This window comes from Pezoporus flaviventris, unplaced genomic scaffold (assembly GCF_033815535.1).
Source record: "Pezoporus flaviventris isolate CSIRO_AGI_PZ_B2104156 unplaced genomic scaffold, CSIRO_AGI_Pfla_v1 ptg000002l, whole genome shotgun sequence".
Lineage (NCBI taxonomy): Eukaryota > Metazoa > Chordata > Aves > Psittaciformes > Psittacidae > Pezoporus > Pezoporus flaviventris.
This window is the reverse complement of record NW_026892550.1, coordinates 55,412,559-55,428,821: the sequence shown is the minus strand read 5'-3', so window position 1 is coordinate 55,428,821 and position 16,263 is coordinate 55,412,559. Positions and strand designations below refer to the sequence as shown.

The 16,263-nt window shown below is 43.1% G+C and overlaps 1 protein-coding gene across 21 annotated transcripts in view; it reads left to right on the top strand.

The window, feature by feature from the left end:
• Nucleotides 1-16,263, top strand: part of ADGRL3 (adhesion G protein-coupled receptor L3) — a 522,648-nt gene that overhangs the window by 477,906 nt on the left and 28,479 nt on the right. For 15 of the 21 annotated variants that reach the window (XR_009747735.1, XR_009747736.1, XM_061479312.1 and 12 more), the window contains 4 exons: nucleotides 2,315-2,341; nucleotides 5,622-5,790; nucleotides 8,612-8,737; nucleotides 11,312-11,408. Coding sequence is in view for 19 of the 21 variants with exons in the window: in XM_061479312.1 (XP_061335296.1) it covers nucleotides 2,315-2,341; nucleotides 5,622-5,790; nucleotides 8,612-8,737; nucleotides 11,312-11,408 (419 nt within the window). In the remaining 2 variants the exon portion in view is untranslated. The remainder of the gene's footprint in view (nucleotides 1-2,314; nucleotides 2,342-5,621; nucleotides 5,791-8,611; nucleotides 8,738-11,311; nucleotides 11,409-16,263) is intronic. The other 6 variants (XM_061479239.1, XM_061479255.1, XM_061479290.1 and 3 more) reach the window with 1 other exon arrangement.

Genomic DNA, 16,263 nt, shown 5'->3' with positions numbered 1-16,263 from the left:
GCCAAAGGATCTAAGCTTTCCTTGCTGTGTCTTGGAAGCAGGAACTCAGTAGAGCCAGCTGCTCTCTACACTTGCTTCCTCTTTCCTTCCTAATGCTGATGTGCTTTGCATTTGTGTTACTGCCGTTGAGTGCCCTAGGGTAGCTCAGATGTCCTCATGTGGCTAGCAGATGTGGCACAAGATCTAAGGCAAGCAGCTGTCATGTGGCAGCTGATAACCAGGGGATATCCCTGCAGCGGTGGCAGCCAGGGAAGTTGAAGGGATGCTGAAGAGGAGCTGCAGGGAGCTGTTAGTGGCGGGAGGGGGAAAAAGAGGAAGAGAGAAGGGGGTGGAGGCAGGGAGGACTATGGCCCAAGGATGTTGTAGGTGCTCAAGCTGAGATTATAGAATCATATAATAGTTTATATTGGATTGGAAGGAACCTTTAAAGGTCATCTAGTCCAGCCCCCCTGCAATGAGCAGGGACATCTTCAACCTAATTAGGTTCGTCAGAGACACATACAGCTTGACCTTGAATGCCTCCAGGGATGGCTCATCCACCGCCTCTCTGGGCAGCCTGTGTCAGTGTTTCACCACCCTCATTGTAAAAAACATTATAAAAAATTTCTTCTCCACGTCCAGCCTGAATCTTCCCTCTTTTAGTTTAGCAGTATTACACCTCATCTTATTACAACAGGCCCTGCTAAAAAGTTTCTCCCGTCTTTCTTATAGGCCCTTTTTAATAAGAACTGAAAGGCTGCAGTAAGGTGTCCCTGGAGTCTTCTTCAGGCTGAGAAGACCAACTCTCTCAGCTTTTCCCCATAGGAGAGGTATTCCAGCCCTCTGATGATTTATGTGGCCATCCTCTGGACCCTCTCCAACATGTGCATGTCTTTCCTGTACTGAGGACTCCAGTACTGCAGGTGGGGTCTCACCAGAGCATAGTAGAGGGGCAGAATCACCTCCCTCAACCTGCTGGCCACACTCCTTTGGATGCAGCCCAACATGTGATTGGCCTTCTGGGCTGCAAGTTCACATTGCCAGCTCATGTCCAATCTTTCTCCACCAGTACCCCCAAGTCCTTCTCCTCAGGGGTACTCTCAACTTCTTCATCCCCAGCCTGTATTGATACCAGGGGTTGTCCCAATGCAAGTCCAGGACCTTGCACTTGGCCCTGTTGAATTTCAGCATAAGGTTTGCATGGGCCCATTTCTTGAGCCTGTCCAAGTCACTTGGGCTGGCATCCCTTCCTTCCAGCATGTCAGCTGCACCACTCAGCTTTGTGTCATTTGCAAACTTGCTGATGGCGCACTCAGTCTTGCTGTCTATATCATTGATGAAGATATTAAACAGTACTGGCCCAGTATGGACCCCTGAGAGATGCACTTGTCTCTGGTGTCCACCCAGATACTGAGCCACTGACCACTATCCTCAGATAGCGCTGCTTATTTGTGAGTGATGTGGGGATGGCTACCTTGTCCCCCATGGTCTGTCTTCTACTTGTATCTTGCTGCTTAGGGTGAGGTCAGGGCAAGTGTTACGAGCGTGGCCAAATCCAATGCATTTGACAACTGTTCCCTCCCTTTCCTAAAGACCCACTGTGACCATGCCAGGGGTCAAGATGGGACTTTTTGTGCAAAAAGTGCAAAGCATATTTTGAGTGGTTCATCATGGCTGCTTCTTCACTGCAGCAGGCTGCTTTGCACTGTTGCTTGGCAGAGTCCTTTCTTTGTCCTTCCCTGTGAAATGGGAGTAAATAGACTAATGCTTTCTGTCACCCAGGGCTTTAGAAGATCCTAATGCCGTTATCTCAAAAAGAAGGTAATGCTGCAGTCTGGCTCAGGAGTTAGTAACTTGGGAGTTACACTTAAGAAAAAGTAAGCAGCAATAAAGAGGTTTCTGTGATACACTACAGCAGCACAGGTGGAGAGTGCTGGAGGCATGGTGAAGTTTTGCTACCTGAATGTGTGAAAGCCTTCTGTGGTGTCTATGTTGGAATTTCAAACTTCATCTTCTCCAGAGATACCCATAGTTTTTAAAACAGATTTCAAAGTCAGTTGTCAGTTGCGTGATCAGAACCATGAGGGGTAGCTGCAGCTTGCAGCTAATGATGCTTGTTTCTGTGTATGAAGCCAGTGTCCATGGTCATGTTTCAATTCCCTGGGGCAGCAAGCCAGGCTGGCTGGTTTGTACCAGGGGCACTTGATGACAGTCTGCCTTTGTTTTTGGTGATGGCTGGTGGGAGAAGGGAGGGGAACTAGCAGTAAGCTATATTCTCTATGTCGTTATATTTCTAATGTTGGTGTTCTTGTCTTTATGTCTATGCATTCTTTAGCTATGAGGATAACAGACCCTTCATCAAGTAAGAATGACCTGAATGGCTGATAAATTTCATTTATCAGTGTGGTCTCATGAACCAGCTGTCAGATCAATATTGAAAAATCATTAAAGCTTCTGTCATTCGCATTTGAGGCAGAAGAGCAAACTGTGCAGGAAATACAGGGAAACTGGTCAGGCATACAGCTAACATGCAGAGTAAATGTGCTGCATGTGTATTGCCAACCAGTTGTCACCTTATTGGCTTTATATTCTTTGATTGGACATAAACTCAAGGTGAATGTTCCCAAGTTAATCCTGTGTAGTACAGACTTGTTATACCAATACCAACCCCCTGGTCCACTGTGCTCTTGTTACTGAGAGTGCTTTATAGTAACATAAATACATAAGTAAATTTCCAGAAAGGTACATGACATGGGTGGTAATCCCCATGATTCCAATTCTAGTTAATGGGAGCACTGCAAGTAAATCTTATTCTGTGCATTGGAGACTCTGTCTGCACTTATTGGGAGTACCTAATTGTCCCTAATTGTAAATCTCTGATTTTCAATTACACCAAAATATGGATGGTTTTGTTTCTTTATTGCTATAAAATTGCACTACAGGAAAGAAAAACTATGAAAAGCAACAGCAAGTCTGTACAAAGAACAAAACAAAAACCACAAGTTGCACCAATAAAAACTGAGAAGAAAGCCAAAAATGCCTAGAAATTACGCACCTTAGGGCATCCATGTTTTTTCTCCTGCAATCAAAAAGTAATGCACAGTAGCACAAATAAAAGCAAATCAACTTTGCAGTAGACTTTCAGTTTGTTCTTCTGGTGAAGAGTCCTTTGTGTTCATTCTTGCGGCACCATTCCCATGTTCTCTTTCATCGCTTGGTTCTTTTCATTTCTGCGGATACGGGATGGAGCTATTCATAGTAATCTCCATGCCCTCTTTATCTCCAGGTCTTGTTTTCTGAAGCACAACACTGTAACGCGTGCAGTTTGCACTGCTGAGGGTCTTCAAACCCACAGATACCTTTCCATCACTGAAGGTAGCATATTTCCACTAAATAACTGTTTCACTCCTGCACACCTCTGCAGCCAAAGGTTCTTTAATCAGGTTCAAGAACTGGCTGTGCTTCAGAGCAGAATAGTTTTCTGATATTCTGGGGGTCCTTTTGAAAAGGCTCTAAAAGCAAGGGGAGTTTAAAAAAAAAATGTTTTTCACTTAATTTGTTGTTCTTTTTTAGGCGTAAAATATTGTATATTTTAAATTGGTGTGCAATTAAGATGATAATGTGCTCTCACTGATGGTGGGATCTTGGGGAAAAAACATAACAAGCAGCTAAAGTTGTGTACTTTAACTAGTGGCTACTTTTCTAAAGGGTTTTGAAAGTGCATTTTTAGTTTGCCTCATGCTAAATATTTATTAGCGGGATTGACTGGAAATGCTTCAGAGGAGCGGTTCTGGTCTGCTAGCTACATAATAGTGATTTTTAAATGGTTACCTTAGGGAGCTCTTCTGGTTGTGTAGTTAAATAACCTATGTTTTATAAACTTCAGTGAAGACTTAATGCTGTATTTTCATTCTGATACCTTAAAAAAAAAAAAAAATCCAGACCAAAAAAAAAAGCACAAAACAACATAAATGCAACATTGGTGTGCTTCTGTTTGTGGCAAGCCTTGCTAAAAGGACAAGGATTCAAGGCTGCAGCTGCCATGGAGTCCCCATAGTGCAGCCTGACCTCTGCAGGACTTACTTTTCCCTTAAGCTGCTACTGCTTCATCTTTCTTCCCCTCGCTCCATGCTCTGCTTAGCAGATGGAAGCCCAAATATGCCATAACCCTGGACAAGTTTCTTCAAGGCTGAAGTGGCTTGGAAATAAATGTAGGTAGGTCCTTGTTCCTATGAGCCCTCCTGCAGCACCTCATGCTGCTGTGGGATGGACAAGGAGGGAGAGGTGCTGACTGGCTGCAGGCTCGTCTGCTTTGGGGAACCAAAGAATTAAACAGAGTTAAACAGTGAGGAAGTGGTGCAAAGATTGGATATAGTTGTATTCCTTTTTATGTTGCACCTAACATTACCAGGGGAAGACAAGAAAATCAAGGCCTTAAGGGAAAGGGTAAAGGGATGCTCATGGTGCTGCTTGCTGCGCGCTTCCCGCTGTGCTTCCCAGCTAGAAGCTGATTTCCTCCCCTGTGCAGCAGCAGTTCCTTTAAAGTTATAGGTAATGTAGCGTGTGGAAACTAGGGAGATGGCTAGAAGAATGACCCAGTTCCTTCCCTGCTTGTCACACTTCATCTCATGCCCTGGTATTGGAAGATCCGTTTGTGAGATGTTAATTTAGCAGATGAGTTATTTAGCAGAGTAGCATGGGATACTTCTCCTGCCATCCTGGAAGATCTTCCAGCTTTCCTGAAAGTGCACAGCCATCCCATGCCCCCAGCACTGTTACTCCAACCAGAAAGTTCCTGAAAGAAAGAAAGTAGAAATTGCAGGCTACCCATGTTCGCTTGAACAACTTTTGGGGCCAAGTAGTGGCGGCACCCCTACTCCCTCATTCCTTCTGGGGTGGAGCAAGAGATAATGTTAGTTTTGCAACTGATGTGAAGAAGGATTGCCTTTCTTTTTCTCTGAGCAGAAGTGTGGTAGCAGCTACTGTTTTAGCAAATGTGGTGTGCGAGTGCCTAGATGTGTATATATATTTCCCCTCATCACAGGGTGGAAGAAGTGTGAAGCAGCATCACACAGAGCCTCCTTGTGCAGAGCCGATCTGGCAAGTGGTGAGGGCTTGCCCACCTGCTTGTAGTTGTTTATCTGGCTTAAAGGCATATGGGAGACTAGCTAAAATGCAGCAATACGTGTGTCTTGGTGTTAAGCATAAAGAAGCTAATCCAGCTGGCATTCCTGCCCCAGTGAAACCAGTGGACACTAAAAAAGTGACATTTAGAGTTGTTTTGGTTGGTTTATTTTCTTTTCCTGCCATTTGCAGAAATAGCATCTACATGTCATTTACATACACACTGCTTTTGCATTTAAAAAGGCAGGGGATGGGGGAAGAATAGAAACATTGTGGTTACAAATATGCTTTGGTTATGATAAATATCTATGCTCATAACACTTCCATTTCTGTATATTTCTCCAAGCTTGAAGATTTGTAAACTGTATCCAGCTTGAAGACAAAATTCACTACATTTTAATGTGCTCTTTGCTTTTTGCTAAAACCGTGGGCAAAGTCTTCCTGCCTGTAGACATGTGCCTTCTTTTGTAGATGAAAAACCAAACACTTTCTTTTCTTTTTCTTGTTTTTCCTAACAGGTCCTGGGTTATAGGTGCCATAGCCCTGCTCTGCCTATTAGGACTCACCTGGGCATTTGGACTCATGTATATTAATGAAAGCACAGTCATCATGGCGTATCTCTTCACCATATTCAATTCTCTGCAGGGAATGTTTATATTCATTTTCCATTGTGTCCTCCAGAAAAAGGTAAGACAGTTCCCAGCAGCAGAAGAGGTGGTAATGGGGTGTTTTTGTTGCCTAACAACCACAGTGTAACATCATCCGTGTGCCCTGAATTCATCTTACACAGATTTATCTCCATATATTTAATAAGCGTGGTATTTAGACTGGAAACCAGCAAGATGCAAGGGAATGAAGTGATAACAAAGATATGTGGCAGTGGTATTTCAGCAGCCTGGGCATTGGCGATGAGCAAGGGAAAAGGCAGCTGACAATTTGTAGGGCTTTACAGTAGCAAACCCGTATAAGGGCTTTACCTGCTATAAGCCAGATTTCCTCTCCCATATTCTAATTTGAGATGGGAGCACTCCACAAGCATCCGGAAAATCCTCATGTGGCTGAGTGCTCACAGCAAAATGGAGCTTTACGTCCTCATTTTCATCCCTGTGGGAAATCACTCTTCTCTACAGCAGCATATATGGGCTGATAGTATGTAACAGGGGCTGCTTCTACCACTTTTGTAAGAACTGAAGGACCTGTGCTCTGCAAGAGCTTTTTTATTACTTGGTCCTAATGTGAACTTTTGGAAATCTTCCTCAAAGCAAGCACAGTAAGTGCTTCTTTGTGGAACTTGAAGTATGCCCCAATTAACATTTGCAAGATAATAGTGGAGTAAATTAGTTAAACTCTGGGGTAAAAAAATAAAAATAAAATCTGTGTATATGCACATCAAACTTACAGTCTCTGACTATCAGTAATTAATATTTTTAAGAACCATTTTATTCTTCACTAAAATTAGGCAATACAGAGCTCTTCAGTTCTGTGCATATCTGCTGATAATTTTTTATGTACATCTTTGTTTTAAAGGGCAGTTTCTTTATCTGATATAAACAGAGGGAAGAGTTTATAAGTGGATACATATGGTACGCAGTTTCTCAGTGTAACCAGTAGCTACTTGATGAAGTAGCTTACTGGATAAAGTCAGGGCCATGCTGAGGTCTGTTCTCCATCCAGGAGCCCCAGGCTTGCTGCATGCTTTCGTATACAGGGAGGGGAGAGCTGACCTGTGAAAACATAAGCAAAATTAGTTGTAGCAGGTGAGCTCTGTGAGCGATGCCTATAGAAGGATTTGCAGAGCTGTGCAAAGATGTCATTCTTGAAACCAAAGGAAGACTTTTGGGTTTTAGAGTTTTGTCCTGTCATTTCATCTCAAATTTGTGCATCATAAAGCTTTATCTAGATGCAACTGCTTAAAAACTATATCAAGGTGCAACAGCATGATGTTTCCAAAACCTTCAGCAAGAAATTTTGCAGGCAACATGATAATAAGAATGTAGGAAGCAACACCATCACTAGTTAAACCTGCAGGTGCCTCTTTGACAAGAAATCTTTATTCCTTCTCCTTGATCCATGCTCTTGTCTCCAGTGCACTTCGCAAAGAATCAGTCCATAACCCAGCATCTCAACACAGTACTGCAGGCTCCTTGGTTATCTGGGTGCTCACATGGCATGGAAGAACCATTCTCTTTTCTGTCTCAAGCCAGTCTACATCCTTAAACCATCCCTGGTGACTGTGGGATCACTTCTGATATATGGCTCCATGGAGGGAAGAAGAACGCAGCTGATTCCTTGCTGTAGGGTAGATGCATCTCTCTGACCTAAGAGCTGAGGGAGGAATTATATGAGAGGAGAAAGGGAGAAAAAAAATCCCTTCCTTTCCTATCTATCATGGACTAGAAAATCACCAAAAAGCTACAGAGAGGCAAACAGTGGGTGGCTAATTAAAGCAATTGAATTATTTTCTCTCAGCAAAGGATTGATGAGGCACTCGAGCATATTGGACGCTCATGGTATTGTGTTTGTCTCAGGCGCTTAAGGAAGAGCCTAATGAAAAAGCTGTAATTTCCTATTTAAACAGTTGTTCCACACAGTTTTGAAATGCTCGTAGATAGTCTGGCAGAATTTCACAGCTAACTGCATGCTCCAAGGAATGTCAACTGGTGTTTTGGACATGCATGGATTTGAGGGGCTTTTTTTGTGGGCTTTTTTTACAATAGCCAATGTGACCTGCTTTTAGCTTTTCATTACAGGCTGCTCATTTTTAGTCTTGGCCCATCTGGTTTCTGGGTATTGCTGCCCATAAGAAGTTGCACCTGAAGCTCAGTCAAAGCTTAGATCCTGCCCTGGCACAAATCAGTGAAGTTCCCCTAAAGCAAAGAATGTGGTACAGCTTTACTCCAAACAAGGAGTTGGCCTGGGTTGACTGCAATGCCCATTCAAAACATGACTGGCTTGCACTTTAATGTGGGAAAGCAGGCTCCAACCACCCCTGTGCACTGGGAATGTAATCTCTAGGGCTGTTAGCTCTATAGTTTCCTGGAGTTTAAATTTGACTGCAAGATATAATATAAAATAAAAAAAAAAAAATCAATAGTTTTTATATGTTTCTCTTGGAATTCTTCTTCTCAGTCCCCTGCCAGAAGCAATAACTTTTAGTACCTTGATGAGCCAATATGCTAGTTTATATCAAATCTATGAGGATATTAATTTTCAGTCATAAATAGTGTATCTGTAGTATCTCCTATGCTCCTTTGATGTGCCTCAGAGGAAGCTACAACTGACTGGTGTCAACAAACAGCTTTGCTTGCATAAAAGCTGTCCCTTACACCATCATAAGTGGTGTAGCTCATGTATCAAGATCTTTCAGTTGCAAGGTGTAATTCTTCCCCACACACTGCAACAGCTATTGTTTTAATGAACCACTGAGGAAAAATCAAGGGCTGTGTTAAAAATTGGAAGGCAGTGGGCTGGAGGAGGACCTAACTGTCTTTGCTCTTTCTTTGGCTAGGTACGTAAAGAGTATGGAAAATGCCTGCGCACACATTGCTGTAGTGGGAAAAGTACAGAGAGCTCTATCGGCTCAGGAAAGACCTCAGGGTCACGGACACCTGGAAGATATTCCACAGGTTCACAGGTAATTCACCTTTCTTGTTCACACCCTGATCCTTCGCACCACCATGCCGATATCCTTCGTGGCTATGCTGCCTTTGGCCTCTCCCCAGTGCATCCACAGAGATTGCCCTCCTTCCTGGACCTGAATTCAACACAGTAACTTCCCTTAGGATCTGGTGGCAGTTAGTGCCTCTCCAGAAACCTTCTAAATAATTGTGATGAGAATAAAAAGTCCAAATTTGCCTTCTAGAGGCAGGTGGGTGGTCATCATCTGAGCTGTTCTGCCTGCTCTCTATGGGAATCAGGAACTGGGAGCGTTTTGTCTGCTATGCTGCATCACAGTGCATCCTTTAATCATGAGCTGAAGGTTGTCACTGCTTTTGCTGCGTACAGGAATGATGGTGTAACAACCAAGTATTTTTCTTGCTAAAAGAAGACTACAAGAGAATTGCAATGGTCCTTACAGTGAAAAGGCTTGCTTTCTGCCGATCAGTGGTTTGATCAATTCCTTGCCTCACTCAATTTGCCTTTGTTTATAGACATCTTAGGAGAAGCCATTGTGGTCAGATTATTTTATTAAGTTACTCTATTTGTTATGCCTTGGTCACCTGAAATTTCAGGTTTTATGTAGTTTGTGCACTTAGCAATTTTGAAGCTTGAACATACAGATGCAGATTTATGGATGAACAGTTCATATAAAATGAAGAAGCTTACTTCTTAATCAATAGAAACCAAACACAAATTTGTTCACTATTACTAATGGAAGTAATTATACATGGCAGTTCCACTATTAAATTATGAAAGACATGCAGCGAGTAACAGTTTATAACCTCCCAGGAAAACCTAATTTGTGATTTATGTCTTGGAGCAAATTATTATTTATTTTCAGCATTTTCCAAGATGTCGTCCAAGAGCTCCACTTTGGCATTTACATAGGTGTGGATGCTATGCAGGGCAAAAAAAAACAGCAAAAAATATGGAGCCTCTCACCAGGAGGCCATCACATCCCACAGTAATCAATAATGTTTAAAACTCACTATATCCAGTAACATTAGCAGCACTGAACATTTTTGGCTTACCTAACTTAGCTACTGGGTTAGGTGCTCTCTTCTCTAAGAGGAGTTGATTTTAATAGGCCCTCCCTTTTGGCAGTCTCAGCACAAGAAAACAAGCCCTTTTAAGGGTGGGCTGAGTCTCCTGGCAGCAATCCTTTCATGGCAGGTGAGGTTTGAGGTACCAAGGCAGATTATTTTGCCTGCAGAGCCTTGTCCTTGGAAGGATGGAAGTGCCTGAGACCTATCATAAGCAGGAGAAACCTCACACAGGTGATGGAGAGTGGATGGAAATCATTCTGAGTTGTTAAAAACATCTGACTCCAAGCTTTTGAGTAGAGAAGTCCATGAAGAGGAAAACTCCTAAGATCCATTTTTTCTCTGAAAAGCACTTAGGAAACATAATAATTAATCCACAGTGGGTCATGTCAGAGAAATACAATAGATTAAATGTCCAGGTAAAAATAATTGCTGTAAAAGTCCATGGGCCTCATGTTACATTGTGTTTCCATTTGTAGAAGGCTAATGCATGATTAGGAAAAGCCATTACTACATGGTTAATGAGTAGACTAGCGGGCACTTTTCAGCTGTGACAACATGAATAAGCACTGGAAGATCTTGCGTGGCTAGGATCCCAGTATGGGAAGCACTGGATTTTTAGCAAATAGGAAAGACATGGTCTGTCACAGTGGAAACCAGCCGTCCCAATCCCCTAGACCACTAACACTACTTTAACACAGCTGTGGGACACATCCATCATACTCTGAGAGATTAAGTGAGAGAGAGTTTTCCCTGGACACATGGTTGAACCGCCTGCAAGATGCGTATTGACTGAATTTATGATCTTTTGCAAGAATAAGCAAGAAGCAAGACAGTGGCATAAAAGCCACAGAGGTAGATACTTCACAGTGTATTTGAGAAACAAAGCAGAAGGCAAACATATTCAGGACGCTGCTTCCCCAGCAGCAGAAACTATGCCACAGATGGTAAAACCAGTCCAGATTTTTCAGCAGGGGAACAGAAGTCATTCGTGGGGATTTTTTTTTCTCCTGATATTCCCCAAGATGGATAGTACCTATAGAAAACTTCTGTTAATTCAAGGACACCAAGACACAGATGAAGGCTTCTGTTACACTTCATGAAAAATAAAGACACAAGCTATCTGAGATAGAATAGGAAGCATGAATGTTCCTGTGTCTCAGTTATTTTCCCATTCTTTGGTACTGTATTGGTAAATCTATAGGTTGCATGCATCTGGGTTTATCTTGTATATGATTTCTATTGCCTTTTTTTTTTTTAGTTTAGATGTATGCAATTCAATTATGTGCATCTTTGAGCCAGGAGCTTGTGTCATGAAGTTAGGCAGGTATGGTCTGGCATGTACAAGGTGTGTTATAACAAATAGCAACTGCTTGCTTACAGCTGGCTAGAAACAAGTCTCATCCTGAGCTAGACATGCCAATAGACAACTTTAGTGAGCCAGAAAGAAACCTATGTGCAGCTGCTAAGATTTCATTACCTGCTGTGGTTCAATCCCTCTTCAGAGCCGGATTCGTAGGATGTGGAATGACACAGTTCGAAAGCAGTCCGAGTCTTCCTTTATTACTGGAGATATAAACAGTTCAGCTTCACTCAACAGAGGTAATTATAAATAATTTTTCATATCTCTAACTCTTGTGTTGGCTTTAAGGAGTAGGAAATGTGTTGCTTCTCTCCCCGCCCCTTCCTCCTTACCTCAAATTGCACTGGACCCCATTCTCCCACATAAGAAAAGTCACAGTGATAACTGGGAGGAGGGATTTTGGTGATTGTTGCTTTTTTTCCCTTTTCTTTACTTTTACACATGCATTTTCAAGAATCCTAATTTCTGGAAGGGAGTTAGGAAAAGCAAAAAAGGATAAATGAAATAAAATGAAAAAGAAATCTCCCTTTTTCGTCAGCAAACTGCTACAGCCAGAAGCTGCTGAGGTGTCAGGCCTCGTTGCTAATAGTGAAAATGGGCTGTTACAGCATTGTACAGACTGTGTTAAGCATCACAGGAATCCTGAGTGTCCTGGATATGTAGCAATAGTGTCATCTTTATGGAACCAAAAATGAGCAGCAGAGCATAGATGTGAGAAAAAAACTGTGCTTGGAAGAAAATTGCCTGTGTTGATGTTAATGTATCTAGTTTGCAGAACTGACTGATGTGAACTTTATAGACATCTGCAGAAGGAAGGCTATCAGAAACATATATGCCAAACAAAATGTGGTGCCTGGAACAGAAGGAAATCTGAACAGGTTTTTTAAAACCCGTCTTTGTCCAGGGAGTTGCAGGAAAACAACTGTAAAGGAATACCAGAAAAGAGCCTCAGGGATTGGTTTCTTTCCCCTCCAGTACAATTACTTTATGGCTTAGCTTTGAGCAGCCAGATGCCAAATTCTGTTCTGTGTATATACTCAGTTGATGCTGGAATGAAGAGTGAATAGAGTTGGGATTACTGGGCCCAGGTGTTCTCTCATGATGGTGAAAATCAAAAATATTTCCAGTCCTGATGGTTGGACTGCAAAGCTCAACTGAGGATTGAGTTGGAATTTTGGTTTTTATTCAGTCTTTATTCACTCAGAATTCACACTGATTTTAGGATGAGTTTTGCCTATGGATAGGCTTTATTAATTTTGACTGTGCTGTTAGTAATACTGAGTACTGGGTAACTGGGGGTATACGATTCAGTTCTCTGAACACTATATACATCTCCTGAATCAGTGAAAAGGGGAAGGCAGTGGAGATGTTAACTCCCTCAACTCACTCTGGTGGTTTTTCACCTTGTATTGAAGATTCATTAATAAAGAGGGCTGGAAGATGCCATTACTGCAAAAAGGCTGATTTATCCACATGCATTGCCTTTGTATTTCTCTCTGTCTTTGCATCAGAGACTGGACAGCTACAGCCAGGGCTAATTTAGAGGGGGATCGGTTGTTGCACAAAGGTTACAGCAAGAACCCTTGTTTCTCTTGGCCATCTATAAACTCCATTTTGGTGGCAAACCAAAATGTGTCATGCATGAAACATTCACTCCTTTAGTTAGCTCAGAAGTTGACTTGCTCTCCAATGCAGCTGAGGCTACAAAGGGGGTCAAAACAGGATCTTCTGGACTCATCAGCAAGAGAGAGGCATCTCTCCTATTTCAGTTTAAGGGTTTTTTTCCATGTGCAGAAGCAAGTGTGACCATAAATTGGGAAAGCTGTGAAGAGGTTTCAAGTGGGCAATCTTCATTTCAATGTGGTGAGAGCCTGTTACTAGATGTGCCTGTTATTTAAAGATCCGTTGGGAAAAGAGCTGCTGGGGGAAGCAATTTCAAAGTGGATTTCATCTAGCTATTTTCCTTTTGTACCGTTGGATGAGATGAATCACCCAAAGGGTCTTAATCTCTCCACTGACTACAGAAGCAGCCTGTTGACTGTCTTGGAAGGAAAGCCTTTGTAGGTGGGACGCTTAACTTACTTGAATAAGTTGTACTATTATACAGGGGCATCCTCCCTCTTTTTCACAGAGGCAGGCACAAGATTTGTCATTTTTTTTCATTTCTTACAAAATGGAGGTTAAAACATTGGGAGTTAGTATCTCCAAAGCAACAAGTGGTCAGTTCTGGTAGGAAAATACACCTGACACCTACAGTAATCCCAACTGCATGGGGTCCCAGATATTTCACACCTTATCCTGTTTATTTCATTTGAAAAGTTCATTGTCTTAGGGCTTTACATAGAGCACACTTTGTTTCTTCAATCTCTCCAGAGAGAGCTGGAGCCTGAACAGACCAATGGGGCATTGCAGTTTTCACAGTTCCTGTCTTTCTCTTAATTTTTAATACATATCAAGCTTTAAAGTATCTTTCATTAATATTTTATTTACAAGTGTGCGGTAAAAACTCAAAAGAGTCTAGCATGAGCCTTGAATTATGCGGTTAGTAGCTTTCCTGTCCAAGGATGACACAACAGGCTCACATACCTGTTCAAAAGTCCCTCTGCAGACCTCCCAGCCTAGGCACCTTTCACATGAAAGTATCTGTATTACCCCACATAAAACATTCTTTTTGCACTGGTATTTTTCCAAGAGCCTTTAGACATTAACCCCCTTTCTAAAACAGGGAGAAAATGATCCTTCCTCCATGGAATTATCTCATCCTTCAGGTCCTGGCCCAACAATGACTTGGGCCAGTGCTGAGGTGGTGGTTTTTTTTCTGTCATGAAAGCAGAAAGCAATGAGACATGCTCCAAGTGAGGTTCTTTCCAATTTAAGCCTTTTTTTTCCCTGATATCATTTACAGTGTTCTTGGTCCCCTGCTGCTTGATAAGGTCCCAGGCAAGACTGTTCTACCTATCCTTATTACTATATGATAACCAGCATCCCATCCGCTCTTCTTCTTCTATGAAGCTCCTGAGTGTCGGTCGGGAATATGTTACCTGTGTTAGTGCATCCCTCCTTTATACGTGTAATATGAATTTTTCCAATTTAGCAGATACCACACTGCTTATGGCTTTTTTTCAGCACCAGATCCTCTGTTACCTACTCCCCATCCCTTCCTCCCACCCCCAAAGTAACTGGCCATAATGTTATTTTTGTTATTCTCATTTATTATACCTGGAATTTTGGGCATGACCCCAAACTTGCTTGATGTAATGTGTTCTGTAATGAAAACTGTACTCACACTTGATTCCAAAGACTTACAGGACCATTTCAGATATTTCCTTAAGGTAACATCTAATTACAGCTTAGTCCAAAATGTTTGTTTCAGGCTCTGTTTCCCCTTGCTGCTCATTATAGCTTGCTAATGATGTGGATTTGGGGTTATTATACCACTGAAATCAGGAGGAAGGGAACAGAAAACTGCTGTGGATTTCCTCTTCTACTGTCAAATGAGCAGCATGTCAGTCCACCCCATGATCATAGAATAGAATCATAGAAAAGTTAGGGTTAGAAAGGACCTTAAGATCATCTAGTTCCAACCCCCCTGCCATGGGCGGGGACACCTCAACCATGTCACCCAAGGCTCTGTCTGATCTGGCCGTGAACACTGCCAGGGATGGAGCATTGTCCTGGGTTCAGCAGTAGCAGTCATGTTTCTCCTTCTTGGTAGCTGGTGCAGTGCAGTGTTTTGACTTTCGGCCTGGGAACAGAGCTGATAGCGATGTTTTGGTTTGGCCAAGGACTTTGTGAGCCTCATGCTCTGCCAGGGAGGAGGGGAAGCCAGGAGGAAGCAGAGGCAGGACACCTGACCCAAGCTAGCCAAAGAGGTATTCCATACCACAGCACGTCATGTCCAGGATGTAACTGGGAGTTAGCCGGAAGGGCTGGGAGACTGCAGGGTTGGAGGAGGGTCGGGCTTGGGGGGTGAGTTATCGGACGGCTGGTGGTGGGATGTTGTATTCTCTTCCCTTGTTATTTCCTTTATCATTGTTATTATTGGTGCTAGCAGTAGTGATCTGTGTTATACCTTAGTTACTAAACTGTTCTTATCTCAACCCGTGGGAGTTGCATTCTTTTCAATTCTCCTCTCCGTCCCTCCGGGAGTAGGGGGAGAGAAAGAAGGGGGGGAGTGAGTGAACGAGTTACCGGACTGGGTTTAAACCACGACAAGCATTCACAGGTTCCTTGGGCAACCCATTCCAGTGCCTCACCACCCTTACAGGAAAAAATTTCTTCCTTATATCCAATCTAAACTTCCCCTGTTTAAGTTTGAACCTGTTACCCCTTGTCCTATCACTACAATCCCTAATGAAGAGTCCGACTCCAGCACGCTTGTAGGCCCCCTTCAGATACTGGAAGGCTGCTATGCTTTCTCAGCCTGTCTTCATATGGGAGGTGATCCAGTCCCCTGATCATCCTCGTGGCCCTCCTCTGGACTTGTTCCAACAGTTCCATGTCCTTTTGATGTTGAGGACACCAGAACTGCACACAATACTCCAGGTGAGGTCTCACAAGAGCAGAGTAGAGGGGCAGGATCACCTCCTTCTACCTGCTGGTCACACTCCTTTTGATGTAGCCCAGCATACGGTTGGCTTTCTGGGCTGCAAGCGCACACTGCCTGCTCATGTTCATTTTCTCATTGACCAGCACCCCCAAGTCCTTCTCCATAGGGCTGTTCTGAATCTCTTCTCTGCCCAACCTATAGCTGTGCCTCGGATTGCCCCAACCCAGGTGTAGGACCTTGCACTTGTCATGGTTAAACTTCATGATGTTGGCATCAGCCCATCTCACAAGCGTGTCAAGGTCCCTCTGGATTGCATTCCTTCCCTCCAGGGTATCAACCGAACCACACAGCTTGGTGTCATCAGCAAACTTGCTGAGGGCACACTCAATCCTAGTGTCCATGTCACCCACAAAGATGTTGAACAAGACCAGTCCCAACACTGATCCCTGAGGGACACCACTCATTACTGGTCTCCAGCTGGACATTGAGCCATTGACCACAACTGTTTGTGTGTGGCCACCCAGCCAGTTCTTTATCCACCGAGT